Source organism: Vigna angularis, chromosome 5, assembly GCF_016808095.1.
Source record: "Vigna angularis cultivar LongXiaoDou No.4 chromosome 5, ASM1680809v1, whole genome shotgun sequence".
In the NCBI taxonomy this organism is placed as follows: Eukaryota; Viridiplantae; Streptophyta; class Magnoliopsida; order Fabales; family Fabaceae; genus Vigna; species Vigna angularis.
In genome coordinates, this window is record NC_068974.1 from 12,385,624 (window position 1) to 12,404,713 (window position 19,090).

Below are 19,090 nucleotides of genomic sequence, written 5' to 3' on the forward strand. Positions count from 1 at the left end.
ATTGGGTATTTTATATCAATCTCATACTAAAATAAAATAAAAATATTTTTTATTTAGAAAATTATGTAAATAAGTAAAAACAGAGTAAAAATACACAGTGAAGAACAAAATAAAAGTTTAGAAATTAAAAAAATTACCATCTATCAATAAGAATGTGAAGTATAATTCTAATATTGTAAAAAAAATCTTTTAAACAATATAATAGTGAAAATGAATGATATAAAAAAACATTTAAATAATAATAAATAATAATAACAAATGTAATATATATTATCATTACCATATCTATTTAGTTAAAATGTAAGATAAGAAATTTGTTCCTTGTACTAGTGTAGAAAGGACATTTATTATTTTGACCTTTTAACGTCAGTTCCAGAATCGATGTTTTTGTGGGCAATGTTAATCAAACGTCGAATTCAACAGGTCCGATGTCTTTATAGACGTTGGTTACTACGTGACCCGACGTCTAAAGTGCTCTATAGACGTCAGACATTGCATTAACTGACGTCTACTACAGCTCGTGTCTTTGGGTAGTGTAGTAGCACCTTCTTTCTTTGCTAGTTTCGTCATAGGAAATGTTGCGTCTTTTGGATCTCTTATGACCGAAAACCGAATCTGGGTCCTTGCCTAGTTCCATTAAAATCGCCAATGAAAACGAACGGTGACAATAGGACTAGGCAAGGATCGAAGTTCGGTTTTGGGTTGAAATGCTATAAGACATCAAAAAGACGCAAGCTTTTCTTACGAGGAAACTAGCAAAGGGAGAATGCGGTACTACGCTACCCAAAGACACGAGAAAAATTGCACCAAAACACAACAAAAACTCATTTTAATCGGTTAAAATGAAAGATAATCAACCAAAGACTAATATAATCGGAATAAAAGTACGTTTAAACGATTCAAAAGAGACAAAAACGCACCTGGAAAAGCAATGCTGCGAAGAGAAAAGGCGAGAAGAAAGACGATGAAGTGCTCGTAACTACGAGTTTGATGTCTAATTTAATAGCAAAATAGATGTCGGCTCCAATGTCTATTCTGGCCTAGACGTCGGGGCCCTCACTAATATGACGTCCAAAACAACTTTTCACCTACCCTGTCAGGCCATTTAGACGTCAGATGGCGGGATCCGAAGTCTGTATGGCGAAAAAAAATAACTTTTCATCTACCTGTCACACATATACACGTCCGTTAGGAGGGGCACCAACGTCTATATCTATAGACGTCTGGGTGGCGGGATCAGACGTCTCTAAGACGGAAAAAAATGACTTTTCACCTACCTATCAAGCATATAGACGTCTGTTAGGAGGAGTCCCAACGTCTATAATATTTTAGACGTCAGAACCCTCCTAACCGACGTCTGTATGCCCAGTTATTTACGAAAATGTCACCGGTCAATAATTTACGTTGGTTATTTTGTAATCCAACATTTACGGGGTGATGTTAAAGCCCAATTTTGCACTAGTGGTCCATGCAAAATAAAATATAATAAAACCATGGCTATGAGTAAATAAAGCCAGTAAAAGAGGTAAACATAACTATTTCAATAAAAAATAAAATAAGACGTAAAATATTTAAAAATTAACATTTAAAACAAGTTATAGAGTTTTTTAAAATCAACACCAAACCAAAGTCAAATAATAGGGTAAAAAGTTAATTTTAGCTATTAAAAGGTTAACAAATTACTACAATGATGTGTCAAATGACAAAAAAGTTCAAAACTAAACCAAGTTATCATGCAACACTTGTAACTCTTCTTAACTGTATTTAAGTAAGAGAAAACAAAACTTTTTTTTTTTTTAAATATAGCAGCTAGAAGGATAAATTTTAAATTTTAATAAAATATTTATTTTTTATTATTTGTATTTAATTTGTGGGTTTTGCTTGCTATATAAGTTGAAAAAGAGGGGGAGGGAGGCTAGTTGTTCACCCGCCGCCTGAACAAAAACGAGAAGTGTGCCTGCAGAGAGGGAAAGAAAAAGGGTTCAACCAATTCATACATCACGCATTCCTTCCCATCAAACCCACTCTAAAACTCAAACCTTCTCTTTCTCTTTCCTCTCTCTCTCATTCCTTCTGAACACTTCTTCATTCCATTTCCTGATTCAGATTCCAACCCTTCAAGCTTTCCCACCAATACCCCTTTTTCTTCTTCTTTTTCCTTATACCAAAGGATAAAAATAACCCTTTTCGCTATCACCCTCATTGTCACCTAAGGTTTTCTCACACACCCATCATCTCTTTTTCTGTAAAGTTTCCGTCTTTGTCAGTTTTTTCCTCGTGTTTGTTTGGTTCTGCATGCGGGTGATGTCTCTGCAATGTCACTGCCGCGTGTGTATTTTGTCATCTCATATTTGCATTTTCGTGTAATGTTTCTGTTGTTGGTGGTTGTGGTGGTTTCATTGTTTTCGGTACTTTTGTGGCTAAGTGGTGGATCTTAGGAATGGTTAATTAATTCAATAACACTGTTGTGTTTGAGTCTAACGATGTTTTTTCTGTTATGGTTACTGACATGTGTGAGTGTTTGCATGTGGTGTAGGAGAAACAGCAAAAGAGGGGTTCGATTTAGAGAAAAAAAGATGAAGTACGTGTTGGTGACAGGTGGTGTTGTGAGTGGACTTGGGAAAGGAGTCACTGCAAGCAGTATTGGTGTGCTCCTTCAGGCCTGCGGCTTTCGAGTCACTTCTATCAAGATTGGTATTTTTTTTTCTTGGATTTAATTGTCACTCATTTATTGTAATATAGAAAAATATAGAATGGAATGGGCTGGTTTTGCCAGTTGCATTTTTTTCTTGAAACAAGAATGAATGGAATTGATCAGAATGACATGCATTTTGTACATATGGGATATAATAAGTTTTTCCTTTTTTTTTAATTTCTTTTGTTTAGTTTTATTTTAAAATATCCAAACAATGGAATGGTGAATTTAATTCTTTCCATCTGATCGTTTGTTACATTTTTTATGCATGTTTCTGAATTGATTATAATCGTCTTTATAAATGATCTTATTTTACAGTTGTAACCAAGACAAGTGATATTTATTTGAAATAAGTTGAACATATCTTAATTAATAATAGTGAATGGCAATGTGAAGTTCAAGGGGGAACTGAGAAAGATTTCATTTTAATGTATGTGTGTTGGCACACAGGAAATGACTGGCTTGTGTTTTTTAAGTTGGTAATGCTGTAAAAGCCTGGTCTTTCTTTGTTTGTGAAACTATTTTTGGTTTACAAAATAATGTTTGTTTTTATGCAATTTGAGTTGTGATTAAACTTATCTATCTCTTGCAGATCCCTATCTGAACACTGATGCAGGAACAATGTCTCCTTTTGAACATGGGGAAGTGTTTGTTTTAGATGATGGCGGTGAGGTAATTACCTGACCCTTTTTATATGATATGCACTCATTTCTTTGAACTTAGTTGTTGAATAACATGGCATTGCGCATTATCATGTGAATATTCAATGTTGTGGTTGAATTCAGTTATAGTAAAAGGATACCTTTTCGTTCATGTCTTATTTTCAATTTGGTTGAAGGTTGACCTCGATCTTGGAAACTATGAACGTTTCCTGGACCTCAAGTTAACTCGTGACAATAATATTACAACTGGAAAAATTTACCAGGTTGGTAAATTTGTCTTTTTTTCCCTTTAAAAATGTCTTATGAAATCAGTTAATCTTTCTATTTGTGCTTGATTTCTTAGTGCTTTTGTATTTATTTTGAATGCTTTTTTAGTCTGTTATTGCAAAGGAGAGAAGAGGAGATTATCTTGGCAAGACCGTGCAGGTACATCTAGTCTTCTGGGTTTATCTCCAAATATATTTGTTTTGGGTTGATGCTTCTTGGTTCTGATTTCATCTTTGTTGTACTGGTAGGTTGTTCCACACATTACTGATGCCATCCAAGAATGGATAGAGCGTGTGGCACAGATACCAGTTGATGGAAAAGAAGGCCCAGCTGATGTTTGTGTCATTGAGTTGGGTGGAACTATTGGTAAATAGATAGTTTTTAAATATTTTTTTATTAAAATAAAATTTGATTTCCAATAGTATTATAACACTATTCTTCCAAATATTTTTTTATACATTATTCTAATTATTCAATATTTTAATTTTAAAAATCATGGATGGGATGAAGCCATAATTTCTTACTTTAAGTAGGACTGTAACAGTATTATGAAAATGCCTGAACCTTCATATTTTCGATGTTAATCCGATGAATTTTCTTTAATGTAGGGGATATTGAGTCCATGCCTTTTATTGAAGCACTTGGCCAATTTTCGTACCGTGTAGGTAATAATTGTCATGCCTGATACCTCATATTCTACTGAATTATATTGACTAATTTCTGTTGGGTGTCTTCAACAATGTAGTCTTGCTTATGTTACTGTTTCCTTTTCCTAGGCCCAGGAAACTTCTGTTTAGTTCATGTCAGCTTGGTTCCTGTTCTCAATGTTGTTGGTGAACAGGTATAGTGGAAGCTGTTTGCTATCATTGAAGCATTTTTATTCATCTTTCTTAGAAATGAACTAGAGAAAATGTATTTAGATTATAGTTTAGATCTATTTTTCATAGTTAATAAATAGATTGGGATTGCATTGCAGAAAACAAAGCCAACTCAGCACAGTGTCCGTCAACTCAGAGGGTTAGGGTTGACTCCAAATCTTCTTGCTTGTCGTAGTTCAAAGGTCTGTCTATTACTTTTTAACTTTTTTTTCATGCTGTTGGTTCCACATTTTGATTGTAGTTTTTCATTGTCTTTTACAGGAACTTGATGACAATGTCAAGGAAAAACTTTCTCAATTTTGTCATGTTCCGGTAATGATACTAATGTTGACAATTTTCACCTTGTTATCTTTATATACCCTTGCATATTCAAAGGAAACTTTTGCTTGTGCAGTCATCAAGCATACTCACTCTCTATGATGTTCCAAATATTTGGCACATTCCTTTGCTGTTAAGAGTAAGTAGTTCTGTGATATTTTACGAAACTACTTTTTGTGGTTGTGTTTGTGAAGTTTGAAGTTGTTTAGCTTGTGGTTTATGTATTCTTTTTCCTAGGCAGTTGAATTGCATTTTTTTTTGTTAAGCAATGTGATTCATATAATAACCAAAATTTCTCCTTTTTGATATTCTTTTACTAATAGGACCAGAAGGCACACGAGGCAATCTTGAAAACGTTAAACCTTGGAGGGTTTGTTTGACAAACTCATCTTTAATTTGCTGTACATCTTCATCATATTTATATGCTGATGGCATTTACCACCAGCAGTTTTGTGATTCCGCTAATCTTTATGGTCCTATTATTTGCAGTGTTGCTACAGAGCCCAATTTTAAGGAGTGGATTGCAACAACAAAAGTATATGACAAATTTAATGAATCTGTGAGTTTCAATATTCCTGATGTATATCCTCCAAAAAACCTTTTATATATTCCATCAGTGTGAGTTTCACAACTATTTTTTTTTTCTTCACAGGTTAGAATTGCAATGGTGGGAAAATATACAAATCTTTCAGATGCATATCTTTCTGTACTGAAGGTACGAAAAATTTGCCAGTGATCTTTGCAATATCTGCAAAATGTGCTCATATAAAGGCCAACTAACTCTTAAATTAAAGTATAAATTTTGTCCTTTTCAACCCGTCATTAGATTTTTTATTAGAGTTCAATCACTGTTTTATCAATTTTGGTCCTGATTCTGTTATCTGTAGCATAGATGCACTCATACCACTTGTGATGACTAATCTGCAGTAATGTAATCAGCAATGGGTGTCTATATCACCCTACGATTCTGATGCATGGAAACCTGGATTTGGTATACTAAGGCAAAGCAACAGAACCTTAAGAAAATAAGGAAAAGTAAGAAAAATGGCTAAAACGAAGCATTGGTTTTTCAGAATTTATAGGGAGTTATGACATCACTAGTGATAAATTATGACTTACAAACGCAAAATATATTGAATTGCTTTTTCATGTTATTTTTTCTTGTGCAATCCCATTCTTAATGTCAGCGGCAAAGTGAGTGAGTCAACATATTTACAGATTTACTTGAGTAAAAACACCTGAGAAAGTTTTTCATGTTAAATTTGTATTTTCCTGCATGGAATATTGCATCTTTCTTTACCACTACATTTTATGGATGAATTCCTTTGCCTTTTCCGTTGGTTTTTCTTTTCAATCTAAAAAGGATGTAGTATTTGTGAGGATAAGCCAACTTGTTATTGCTCAAAATGCATGTATGTAAAGTAAGATTGATTTTGAATCTTTGGGTATGTATTGAATTTCCTCATTCAAGTGAATTTGATATGAACTATAAAGCAGTGTTTGAACTATAATGTTGCTGAGGCTTACGTTCTTTGTCCTTTTGTGCAGGCACTTTTGCATGCTTCTGTTGCTTGCAACCGTAAGCTTGTTGTGGACTGGGTTCCTGCGGAAAATCTTGAAGATGATACCTCTAAGGAGGTGGACAGATCTTTCTATTGTTCTGCATGTCATTTAACTGTTTTGTTTTACTTTATGTCAAATCTCTGATGATATGTTTACTTCTTGCAGGATCCTGATGCACATAAAGCTGCTTGGGCTCTTTTGAAGGTTTTCTATTTGCTACTACCATTTGGACTGTTTGTCAATTCTCTTATTGACAATGAATGTATTTGTATGTACATGTAGATTATCTTGAGATGTTCCCTTAATGAACTCTTATTGCAGGGTGCTAATGGAATTCTAGTTCCAGGAGGATTTGGTGATAGAGGTGTGCAAGGAAAAATTCTTGCTGCAAAGTATGCTCGAGAAAACAGTGTTCCATTTCTAGGCATTTGCTTGGGGATGCAAATTGCTGTCATTGAGTTTGCAAGATCTGTTCTGGGTCTTCATGATGCTAATAGCACAGAATTTGATTCCAAAACTAAAAATCCATGTGTCATATTTATGCCAGAAGTATATATCTTTATACACCCATTTTACTCTGTTCATATTGTGATAATTTCTTCCTTGGTAAATTTAGTTAAGATTGTTTGTAACTTTATATTGTATATATCAATAGGGTTCAAAGACTCATATGGGGGGAACTATGCGTCTCGGTTCTAGGAGAACTTACTTTCATGTTGCTGACTGCAAATCGGCCAAGTTGTAAGGATAAATTAGTATTTCATATGTTGTCATTTCCTGAGGGAATAACACTTATTATAAGTTTTGATGCTCTTTGTTCCAACAAGAATATATTCATTATCACTTCGATACTAAGAGTTTAGTTCACATGGTACCATATTGGTCTCCACCAAAAATTGATATAGCAGCCATATGATATTATTTTTTTCATCAGGTATGGCAATGTACACTTTGTTGATGAGAGACATCGGCATCGATACGAGGTAAATTAAATTGTGTTTACTTTTAGAAGCTTCCTTTACGTTGAATCATGCATACAATAATTTTCTTGCTGTACAGGTTAATCCTGACTTGATATCACAACTTGAGAGTGCTGGTCTGTCTTTTGTTGGCAAAGATGAAACAGGGAAGCGCATGGAGGTGTGTCTTTGAGATTAATTAAACCCTTATGGCATTAAATCTTGAAATTTCCACTAACTGTTAAACATATATATTCCTTTTATCATTATATGACTGCGATTTATACAAATTCAGATAGTTGAATTTCCTGGCCATCCTTTCTTCATTGGTGCTCAATTTCACCCCGAGTTTAAGTCAAGACCAGGGAAACCTTCTCCTTTGTTCCTAGGTATTTTTCCAGAGTTACTTCCTGTTGTTTTTCATTTAAACTTGAAGATAAATTAATTGATTCACTTCTTAGGTGAATGGAGTGCAATTTTGCCATCCAAAGTTTAGTGTTTTGTGCTATTTTCCTTCCATAGCTTGCTATGGTTATTGCTGATATCAATCATCTTTAGTGCTGAACCATATATTGAAATTTATTGCATTGATTAAGATGGGAATCTGCATCTTGGGAAGTTCCAAACTAGGTTGTTGGAGAAACCTACAAATTTGCTTCAATGACATTGCTACATACCTGTTTCAAGGAAATCAAACATTTTACAAAATTAAAGGAGCATATAGTTTCATCACCTTCAACTGAATTTGTGATTAGGATGGTTGTTCTACTAGTAATGGAAAGTACTAATATTATTTGTTTGAAAACCTTTCTTGTGGTGTGGTCCATTTAATTGGTAAATTTTGATTATATTCATTGACATTGTTGGAATGAATGAACTAAATGAAGAATTTGTGATTGTGACAGGGTTAATAACAGCAGCATGTGATAAGCCAGTTGTGCCTGCAAGCAAAGGGTATACCACAAAGATAACAAAAGGGATACTTGGTTCACACTCACCAATGTTGAAAGCACACAATGGAAATGGGTTCAAGTCTCCCAATAGTTCCTTAAATGGTGTATATACAAGTACAACTGCAAATGGGGTGTGTGTGGATGGTAGCTGTTAATCAACTTGGTTGTTTTTGCTTACAAATATGTGGGGTTTGATTTTCTCTAGTGAGAATTTTGTCCACGGTTAGCTTGTACAGTTTTTAGTGGACTTAGTAGTTCATTAGGGATTTTCTTTCTCCAGCATATCAAGCAAATTTTGAGTCTTAACAGCTTTTCGAATTTCCAACCATATAGGCCAAACCTTGTGGATCATACTTTTGTTCACAATGAATATCAAAACATGGTTGTTGCCTATGATTATCAATCTTCATAAGGCACCTTAATTTCCATTCTGGTTTTGTTCTGTAGTTTTTGAATGAATAATCGAGAGGGGTGATCCTATGTTCCATGATTCATCATGTCACACTTTGGATTTCCTTGGGGAAAGAATAAAATTAGAGCAAAATGTGTTTTTTAGAGACTTCATATTTGTGTCAAATTTGGTCTTAGTTATTGTATTTTAGAATCAATGATTTGGTCTTTGACATTTTTAAGATAAAGGTGGAATTGGTTTTTGTTTTACACCTTATCTCTTTTAGTCTTGTTTGTTGATGTGGTTAATTTGGCCACGTGACATTTGGGATTAATTGTATTGTATTTTAGAAATGTGAAGACTGAATTTTTAGATTTAAAGTACAAGGATTATCACCAATCTTGATGGAACTTTTATACCAAAAGTTGTATTTTTTATATTATTATCAACTCATTTTTAATGGTTTATAGATAATCAAATTTGGTAGTAAAATTAACTTGTATATTAACAACAATAATTAGGCTATTAATAGAGGTCAAGTCAATAAATAGGGAGCAATAAATTCGTAGATCAATAACTTCTTAGAATCTTGAGAACAACATTAAAGAATTTTAGTTTACAAAGATAAAGTTTGTTATTATAACATGTTTAAACATTTTTAATAATATTAAATGTTTTATAGTAAAAATAGTCATTAAAAATACTTTCTATATAATTATTATCATGGATACGGCTTGCCAAGTAAAGAAAAAAAGATATTACACTACCTACTTTGGCGTGAATTACCAAGACTAAGCAATTTCATTCTCATAGGATTTATTGATATTTCTAGTATGAATAGATCTATTTTCACATAAACTTTCACTATAATAGTTTTTATTATGATAAAAGTCATAAAAATAAGTGCATGAGCCCTTTTTATATAGAGTGTGGTTCTAAATAAAGCATAGACTACGATGATGATAGTTAGCTTATTTCCCTTTTCAAACAATTCAAGCTAAAGCTAGAACAAGACAAATTAATATATTTTTAATTCCTTTTTGGGATCAAATGATTCCCTTATAAACTCATGTACATCACAATATGTAAATATTTGATTCAGTTTATTTTTCAATTGATCAAATATAACTTGAATTTTAGATTAGTTTTTAAACTTCTCAACTAACTAAACATTACTTAGACTTAACAAGCAACACATGTAAGTTTTATCAACACAAATAAAAAGAGAACTTCTCATAACATTATATCCCATTCATACATATCATGAATTTTACACATTCACCATCACTCATCTTATGCTATATATTTCATGTATTTACGTATATAAGTTTTACTCTTGAGAATAATTTGTTCTCTAGGTTTTAGATGTTCTCTCACTCATTTTTTTTATTAACTTTTGTTGGTTATAAAAATAATATCGATAGTTGTAATAATCTTATCAAATGGGTTTTGATCTTATTCAAAAGTTAATATATTTATCTATAATTTTTATGTTGACTTCAATATCTAGGTTTACCATCCACTATGCCTAAGATAAGGAATAACACTTTTTTTTTTGTAGTCCTACCAAATCATCCTTGCCTCACTAAAAAGAAACACTTTGTCTATTATTTGGAGTGATTCCAAAACCCTTTATTAGTTAATATATAAAAATACAATTCCAAATTAGACATCTAAGCCAACTTTGATAAATACTTAACTTAAAGAAGATCATAATTTTCTTAAATGCAACTCCAAAACACACACTCAATTGAATCAGTCTAATCCACATACATCTCAATAATCAATTCAAATCCTAAAATTCTAATTTCCTTTACACAGTTAAAAGAACAATTTACAAAAATAAATTAATAATTAATTTAAACATTTAAATTTTTTTTATAATTAAACTTTATCTATTATCACTTTGTTTTAATATTTATATTTATTAAACACTTTCACTTTATGATCTAATCTGAATTAAATAAGTTAACTAAGCTAAATAATTAACTCATTATATGTTTTATTTTAGTAAAAACAAAATTTTATATCACACAGAATCAATTATTTTAATCATTTAATCAATTGACTTGTATACAGACTCGTTTGCAATAAATAATTTATACTTTTAACTGATTATTTGGAATTGTATGATATTTCGAGAGAAAGATTTGCTTTTCATAAGGCTTGTCATTTAAGTAAGTTTCCCACTCTTTCTTGCATTACCTAATTTTTCTCTTTTTAATGAATTTTTAGGTTTATTAAAAAACCAATTGAGTTGAAGTTTTCTTTTTTTACTATTGTTGTGCCTAACTTTTCATGTGCAATTGTTTAGTGTTAGGAGTTGCAAATTCATGTGTCGTTGTGATTTGTTGGGTTCAAAAAGCTTATGAGGATGTTACATAGAGGAATCAAACAAGACAGAACTCATGGTATGATGTTGTTTTGGGAAGTGGATTTTCATAAATAAAGGTAGAAAATATGATAAAGAAAACGCCTGAATTTGAAATATTTCCTTTTATGATGCATGTATTCACATGGATTGATGAGTCACAATTGGTTACTTTTTCTCATTTAAATTAAAATACTTGCTAATTAAAGAAAATGTCAGATATTCTTTATAAGTATTTTTAATAGAAAAAAAAACTAAAGTAAATTCCATACGTATGAATTAGTTTATAATTGTCTTTGATAAAGAAAATGAAATAAATTTCTTTATAAAGTATAATACTTTTATTTGTAAGTTGAAATTGATTTATATATAAAGTGGTTTCTAAGAGTGTGCTTTCCTTTTAACCTTTTTTAGAATTTGATTCTTAACTGTCTACGATCTCATGGGAGGTGAGAAGTTGTTGCGATAATGTTTTATTTCAATGAATTTACCATAAAATGTATATCATCTTTCAAAAGTTAGTATAGGAGAATTTTTATATAAGGTAAATATTAAATTTTTGTGTTTATTCGAATAAACTATAGAAAGTGATACGACTGCAAAAAGGAATATGGATAAGATCAGGAACTAAAAAAATTAGAACTAAACTTAGATTAAATTGCAAATAAACTAGATCTTTCACATGCACCTCAAACAAAATATATCGTGTCATCAAATAGCAACTTCGATAGAAAGGTCCAAAAAGAATACTTCAAATTAGACAAAAATTATAAGTGGCAAAATTAAAGATTTATTTCCCCATTTCCCAAAGACAACTTACCATTCAAATTTGATATTTGTAGTTCTAGTTAATTTTTGTACAAGACAAATTCCGAAAGTAAAGCATTTGAAAATTAGTCACCTTTAGTTTAAATTTCTCTCCTCTTCTGCATCTTTGAATATATATATATATATATATATATATATATATTGTCAGACCTCATTAAAAACGCACCCAAAACCCCTCTGAACGGATGCCAGATGTCAAGCAACGAGAATTTGGAAATCAGATAGTGGAAGGCAGGTGTCAGCAGATGAGCGGACGTTCGTTTTGACGTGGGAAGCAAAACTGATTTTTCTGAAACTTCCGTCTCACTCTCTCTGCATGCACCCTTCTTCCCCAAAAACTCTGAACTTCTCATTTTCTCCTCCTTCTCACTAAAAGTTCTCCCTTCTCTCTAAGAAAACTCACCATTTCTCTTCTCCGATCACCGTTCAGGCACCGTAGAAACACTTCCAACGTCCAGAGCTTCATTTTGAATCGAACAGTTTCGAGTTCTGAAACCGGTAAGTTTCCTTATCTTAGCCGATCGTTTTCTGGTACATGCAAACCAAGTTCTGGTTGCATGCTGTCATCTGGTCTGAATCATTATTAATTTTATGTTGTTTGGTTTAGTTTGAAGAGTTGTTGAGCGTTGAGAGTAGAACGATCTGTAGTCAGGCAAACCAAAATCTGTCTTTAGGACTTTCGTTCACGCTCAGAGGTAAGGGAAGCTTATTTAATTTAATTGTAGGTTCGTTGTACGTTCGTTGATAATGAATGCATGTTGCTGAGTGATTGAATGTATATAAAGTATGAATATGATTATTTACTATGTTATGGATTGTATGAAGTATGCAAATTGATTTTGACATGAATGTATAAAGTTATGAACTATGTGTAAGAAATGAGTTGGAATATAAATGACCCTAATATGAAATTCCCTAAGAAAGTGTATGTTCGTTACTGAAAGGTCCTTGACCGTTCGGTAATTCGAGTAAACTTGGTTAGAAGTGGATTCTTTCATTTGGGAAGAATCCTATTTGAGGACGAGCGTCTGCATTTTGAATCACTATGCTTGAGCGTTCGGCCAAGTATAACTATGTCTTGGTGTCCAGTTATAAATTTAAGTATCTATATATATATATATATATATATATATATATATATATATATATATATATATATATAATTCTATATTGTAGTTATTCCTAAACACTATCCCAATAGTATCTAGGTATAATTATCAAGCCTTTTCTCTTTAAGTTTAGTAGCATTTGGTCTCATACCAAGTGTTGTCCTAAACAAGTGTTTGGTCTTACACTAGGCACTCGTTCCATATCCTTACGTTAAACTTCCTAATACGAGCGTTCGTTCAAACCCTCTAGGGTTTGCTCACTATAGTGCTCAGTCTTTGACTGGCATTTGGATTTCTTGATACTCAACCCAAATGAACTAAGTATTCACAAGCGTTCGGTTTGTTCATATGAATCATTTTAAGTATTAGTTTTGAATGTCTTGAAGTATTCGTATCCATTGATTTTCCTCCTGAAGTATTCGTACTTACCATAGTCTTTTTGATATTCAATTGGAGTTCTCAAGAGTCAGTTCATCTAATTGACTCCATGTTGTAATTGACATTCGTTCCATTCGTTTCTGGTGATACATGACTCTACTCGTTATCTTTCTCAACCCGTTATCAACCCATTAGCCTTAATCTATTCTTAAATTTGAGATCTCTCGGTCTCGCTTTACGTGTTCAGTTTCGTTCTGAGTTCGAGTTGAACGTTCGTTATTTGGAATCTTCATGAATCTTTGTACGAGGTGGTTAAATGAGATACTTATTAATGAAAGATGAAGAGAATATGATACAGATGAAATGTGTTGAGTTATGGACGAGCGTTCTGGGGAGGAACGACTCATAAATGAATATTGGAATTTGTAATGTATGAATGTGGTTATGCTAAGCTGGCGGTTCATCCTGATGTTCCGTGAGTACTCGTCCTCACGTAGAGGGGAGTAGGTCATGTGTGGGAACGACAGGAGGTCCTAGTCCTTAGGGTTACTTTGGACAGATAGGACTAACCTCGGGTGGCAGCTGATGACGGTATTCTAGTTACTACATCACCCGGGTGCACGAACGTCGTAGCTACACAGATTTCATACAGTCCAGACAGTCAGTCTAGTAATAGGCTTCATATGATATGTATGATGAAATGTACCTTGTGTGTTGAATTGGTTGAAATATATTTTTTATGCATGAATTAAATTACATAAGCTTACCCTGTGTTTTTCTTGTCAGGTCTTGTTTCGTCCGTCCGTCCTTGTCATTGCAATGATCATCCGCGTGGATGTGAGCAGAAGGAGACGAGCTGCTGGAATAAGCGCTAGAAGAAGAAAATTTGGTAGAGGTAGAAGTGAAGACCGAACAATAGGACGTTCGGTCAGTAGTTTAGTATAGAAAGGTGGTCGTTCGATCACCTCCCCTTTTGATTTCATTTTGATCGTTCGGTATGAGTTTTGTAAACCGTTCGGTTAAACCTTCTTAACCTGTTTAGTCACTTTTATTACTCTTTTATGTAAGGTCGTTCGGCCATGACCGTTCGCTCTACTTTAGTGTAAGCCTGAACTGAAATATTATTAAAGGTAATTATTCTATTATATAGTTTATTGCTGTATTTTTGGGATGTTACATTAGTGGTATCAGAGCAGTTTTGTTCCTTAAGGAACACTGTAGGTTATGAGTACACTATGTTTTTGCTGTGTGCTTAATGTTCGTTTGATGAGTTATTTTAAACTCTCTGAACTTAACTAACAATTGTTTTCTCTGCTTCTCAGAGAACAAATGGCACCAAGACCTCCTCCTCAACCTACCGAACGTGATGCATCCGACAACACCAGGTTGTTGGAATCAGTAATAGAGGCTCTATAGCAGTAGAACGCTGCCTGGGTACATCAGAACACGACCGCTTTGCAGAGTCTGGAAGCCGCTCGTGCAAACTCTGAAGCGACCCAGCGACAGCTAATGGAAATTATCGCAACCACAAGGAACACGTCCGGAGCGTCCACTTCCAATGCTACTCATCCGACCGAGTGGAGCTTAGAGAGTTTCTTACAGCATCACCCATTCAAATTCAATGGAAAGTGCCTTCTTGATGAGGCAGATCAATGGCTGCGCGACATGGAAAGAATCTACAATGCCAAAAGGTGTCCGGACGACAATCGTTTGACATTCACTGAGTATCTGCTAACTGGGGAAGCCAGTCATTGGTGGACGAGTATGAAGGCGATATTAGCGGACGCTCAAAGTCCCATTTCATGGGAAGTATTCAGAAGTAAGTTTTATGAAGAATACTTCCCAGATAGCGTTCGTTTTGCCAAAGAAGTAGAGTTTCTCCAGTTGGTTCAAGGTGGAATGTCCGTGTCAGAATACACCAACAAATTCAAACACTTGGTGAGATTTAACACTATGGCGACCAGTGAAGAATGATAGTGTAGGAAGTTTGAAAATGGACTGAGGAGTGATTTGAAGCTACTGATATCCAGCCTATGTATTAGGTCATTTCCTGCCATGGTTGAGAGAGCTAAGGTATTGAAGAAGAATGTGGCAGAGATGGAACAACAGAAGAAGCAACAACAACAAGCAGTAAGAGGACCCATATCTTCAAGGAACAATGTTAATCGAAGGGGGACGCTGTACGCTCGTCCAACATTGCCTTCAAATGCTGGTGGGTCTCACACTCAAACAGTGAGTGCTGTCGAACAGTCTGGGCAGCAGGGAATGTTGAAGTGCTTTCAGTGTGGGGGGCCCTACTATCGATCGTCGTGTCCTCAACTGATGGGAACAAAATATTGCACTCGCTGTAGGAGAAGCGGGCATGTGGAGAACGAGTGCAACATGGGAGGACGAGCAGTGTTGAGGCCACCAAATGCTGGAAGAGGTCAACAAGGAAGAGGTGGCCGAGCACAAGCGGTTGGACGCATGTATGCTATAACGGGCACTGAAGCAGCAAGCTCAGGTACACTCATCACCAACACTTGCTTGTTGTATGGAATGTCTTGCTGTGTGTTGTATGATTCGGGAGCAACACACTCCTTCATCTCGAAGGCGTGCGTTGAGAAACTGGGGTTAGCTGAGAGCGAGATGCAGTTCGACTTGGTGGTGTCAACCCCAGCGGCTGGTGAGGTTAGGACGTCTACGATTTTTGTTAGATGTCCTATTGAGGTTGAGGGACGTAGATATAAGGTGAACCTCATTTGCTTACCTCTTCAAGGTTTAGAAGTGATTCTAGGAATGGATTGATTGGCTGCCAATAGCATTCTCATAGATTGTGGTGAGAAGTTAGTGTTTCCGAATGAAGAAGAAGAAGAGTTTTCAGTAACGCTCGGTCAATTAAGGGAAGATATTATGGAGGGCGCGAGCTGTTATCTGATAATGACGTACGCGGACGAGAAGTGTGAAGAATTAAGTAACGAAAGATCGTCCAGTAGCAAGCTGAGTGGAGGACGATCGGTGGTGGATGAATTCCCGGACGTCTTTCCGAATGAAGTACCTGGACTACCTCTCCCTCGCAAGGTAGAATTCACTATTGATTTGGTGTCGACAGCAGGACCCATTTCTATTGAGCCCTATCGGATGTCGCCAGCAGAATTGGCTGAACTCAAGAAGCAAATTGAAGATTTGATGGATAAGAAGTTCATCAGGCCGAGCGCATCACCTTGGGGAGCGCCTGTTCTCTTAGTAAAGAAGAAGGAAGGCAGCTCTCGACTCTGTATTGACTACAGGCAGTTAAACAAGCTGACCATCAAGAACAAGTACCCCTTACCAAGAATTGATGACCTACTGGATCAACTACATGGAGCCACTGTATTTTCGAAGATTGATTTGAGGTTCGGTTATCATCAAATTCGGGTTAAGGAAGGGGACGTCCAGAAGACAGCCTTCCGGTCTCGTTACGGACACTACGAATATGTAGTAACGCTGTTCGGTGTAACGAACGCACCAGCGATATTCATGGACTACGTGAATCGCATCTTCCGACCGTATCTACACAAATTTGTGGTTGTCTTTATTGATGACATCCTCATCTACTCCAAGAGTTGTGAAGAGCATGAAGAACACTTAAGGATGGTGCTGGGCGTTTTAAGAGAAAAGGAGTTGTACGCCAAGTTATCCAAGTGTGAGTTTTGGATGAAGGACGTACAGTTCTTGGGGCACGTAGTTTCTGCTGAAGGCATCTCAGTAGATCCGGCCAAGGTGCGAGCGGTGTTGGATTGGGAGAGTCCGCGTTCGGTCACTGAGGTCCGAAGTTTCGTGGGGCTTGCGGGCTACTATAGGCGCTTTATTTAAGGATTTTCTAAGATAGTAGCTCTGCTAACTCCCAGAAAAGACCACCCGTTCGCGTGGACCGATATGTGTGAAGCTAGTTTCCAAGAACTGAAGCTGAAGTTGACGAGCGCTCTAGTTTTGGTCATTCCTGACATGACCAAACCATTTGAAGTCTACTGTGACGCTTCTCATCAAGGTTTAGGCTGTGTGCTCATGCAAGAGAAGAGGGCAGTCGCGTACGCTTCTCGGCAGCTGAAGATCCATGAGAAGAACTATCCTACACACGACTTGGAATTGGCAGCGGTCGTCTTTGCATTGAAGATTTGGAGGCACTATTTGTATGGATCTACATTCCAAGTCTTCAGTGATCACAAGAGTCTCAAGTACCTCTTTGATCAGAAGGAGTTGAATATGAGGCAGAGGAGGTGGCTTGAGTTCTTGAAGGACTATGACTTTGAACTACTCTATCATCCAGGGAAGGCGAATGTTGTAGCGGACACTTTAAGTAGGAAGGTAGTTCATGTCTCGGCAATGATGGTCAAAGAGCTGAGTTTGGTGGAAAACTTTAGAGACTTAAGGTTGCAGTTCGATTTAACACCGAACAGTATTAGATGCTGCAACCTTAGAGTATCCAGTGATATCTTTGACCATATCAGAGAGAAGCAGTCAGTGGATGAAGACTTAGTGAAGATCTTGAGCGCGCTCGGTTTAGACAAAGCAAAGTATTTTTACACTGGAACGGACAGTCTCCTACGCTACAGAGATAGGACGTGCGTTCCTAACGATGGCGAGCTGAAGAGGATCATTCTTGAGGAAGGACATCATAGTCGTCTTAGCATGCATCCTGGCATGACTAAGATGTATCAAGACCTCAGGAAGTCTTTCTGGTGGCCGGGAATGAAGAGTGACGTCGCTCGTTTTGTGGCATCATGTTTAACTTGTCAACGAGCCAAGGCAGAGCATCAGAGACCGGGCGGTCTACTACAACAGTTGGAGATTCCTGAATGGAAGTGGGATAGCATCACGACTCCATCTGGGTGATAGTGGATCGGCTGACGAAGAGCGCCCACTTCTTAGCCGTTAATTTGAAGATGTCCATGACGAAGCTTGCACAACTCTACATCAACGAGATTGTTCGTTTGCATGGAATGCCATCCAGCATCATCTCTGACCGAGACACAAGGTTTACATCTCGGTTTTGGCAATCCTTACAAAGTGAGCTGGGTAGCAAACTCCAAATGAGTCCAGCTTATCATCCGCAGACAGACGGGCAATCTGAGAGGACTATCCATACGCTTGAAGATTTGCTGAGGACGTGCGTACTGGACCACCTGGGCGTCTGGGACGAAATCTTACCTTTGGTGGAATTCACCTACAACAACAGCTTCCAGTCCAGCATTGGAATGACTCCTTTTGAAGCTCTTTACGGGAGGAAGTGTCGGACGCCACTATGTTGGTTCCAGGAAGGAGAGAAGGTGTTGACTGGACCTGAGCTTATTCAGCAGACGACGGAGAAGGTGAAGTTAATCCAAGAGAGGTTAAAGACGTCGAGGAGCAGACAGAAGTCCTACGCTGACAAGAGAAGAAGGCCTTTGGAGTTCGCTGTAGGAGATCATGTTTTCCTTAGACTGAATCCAACCACTGGAGTAGGCAGAGTCGTTTGTCCCAAGAATCTCTCTCCCAAGTTCGTCGGGCCTTATCAAATCCTAAGGAGAATCGGATCAGTGGCGTACGAGTTATCCTTGCCTCCTCAGTTATCCAATCTTCATCCAGTCTTCCACGTTTCTCAACTCCGGAAGTATATAGCCGACCCTTCTCATATACTGGAGTTAGAGAACGTCCATCTTCGTCAAGACCGAACGCTGGAGATGCAACATGTTTGTGTTGAAGACAACTGCACCAAGT

The 19,090-nt window shown here is 36.1% G+C and overlaps 3 protein-coding genes across 5 annotated transcripts; all 3 read left to right on the top strand.

Moving 5' to 3' along the window:
* The first annotated feature begins 1,908 nt into the window (after nt 1–1,908).
* LOC108340714 (uncharacterized) lies at nt 1,909–8,723 on the top strand. Of its 3 annotated transcripts, none has more exons than XM_017578248.2 (22): nt 1,909–2,245; nt 2,537–2,694; nt 3,288–3,367; nt 3,534–3,620; nt 3,733–3,783; nt 3,873–3,990; nt 4,233–4,289; nt 4,401–4,465; nt 4,601–4,684; nt 4,764–4,814; nt 4,897–4,959; nt 5,144–5,190; nt 5,310–5,379; nt 5,473–5,535; nt 6,369–6,458; nt 6,549–6,587; nt 6,705–6,932; nt 7,039–7,124; nt 7,318–7,366; nt 7,443–7,523; nt 7,638–7,731; nt 8,248–8,723. In XM_017578248.2, exons 2-22 carry the CDS (start codon nt 2,577–2,579, stop codon nt 8,448–8,450), a joined length of 1,824 nt encoding a protein of 607 aa, XP_017433737.2. In that variant the 5' UTR covers nt 1,909–2,245; nt 2,537–2,576; the 3' UTR covers nt 8,451–8,723. The 3 variants fall into 3 exon arrangements, with proteins under 3 accessions (XP_017433737.2, XP_017433736.2, XP_017433738.2); XM_017578247.2 differs by having other exon boundaries at nt 1,909–2,214; XM_017578249.2 differs by lacking the exon at nt 1,909–2,245 and adding an exon at nt 2,310–2,328.
* Nucleotides 8,724–14,881: 6,158 nt separating this feature from the next.
* On the top strand, nt 14,882–15,346 carry LOC108339227 (uncharacterized). Its single transcript, XM_017576367.1, has one exon. The coding sequence runs from the start codon at nt 14,882–14,884 to the stop codon at nt 15,344–15,346; it is 465 nt and encodes a 154-aa protein (XP_017431856.1).
* Nucleotides 15,347–17,269: 1,923 nt separating this feature from the next.
* Nucleotides 17,270–18,226, top strand: LOC128196633 (uncharacterized). Its single transcript, XM_052878124.1, has 3 exons — nt 17,270–17,549; nt 17,661–17,955; nt 18,061–18,226. The coding sequence occupies exons 1-3, from the start codon at nt 17,270–17,272 to the stop codon at nt 18,224–18,226; spliced, it is 741 nt and encodes a 246-aa protein (XP_052734084.1).
* The last annotated feature ends 864 nt before the right edge of the window (nt 18,227–19,090 follow it).

Bases quoted from the DNA above. Each gene is read 5' to 3' on its own strand.
- LOC108340714 (XM_017578248.2), top strand. From the start codon at position 2,577: ATGAAGTACGTGTTGGTGACAGGTGGTGTTGTGAGTGGACTTGGGAAA. The intron at 5,536-6,368 runs GTACGAAAAATT...CCTTTTGTGCAG, and splicing joins CATATCTTTCTGTACTGAAG to GCACTTTTGCATGCTTCTGT. The intron at 7,524-7,637 runs GTGTGTCTTTGA...ATACAAATTCAG, and splicing joins AAACAGGGAAGCGCATGGAG to ATAGTTGAATTTCCTGGCCA.
- LOC108339227 (XM_017576367.1), top strand. From the start codon at position 14,882: ATGGAAATTATCGCAACCACAAGGAACACGTCCGGAGCGTCCACTTCC.
- LOC128196633 (XM_052878124.1), top strand. From the start codon at position 17,270: ATGTGTGAAGCTAGTTTCCAAGAACTGAAGCTGAAGTTGACGAGCGCT. The intron at 17,550-17,660 runs GTGATCACAAGA...TCTATCATCCAG, and splicing joins ATCTACATTCCAAGTCTTCA to GGAAGGCGAATGTTGTAGCG. The intron at 17,956-18,060 runs GTGCGTTCCTAA...TCAAGACCTCAG, and splicing joins CTACGCTACAGAGATAGGAC to GAAGTCTTTCTGGTGGCCGG.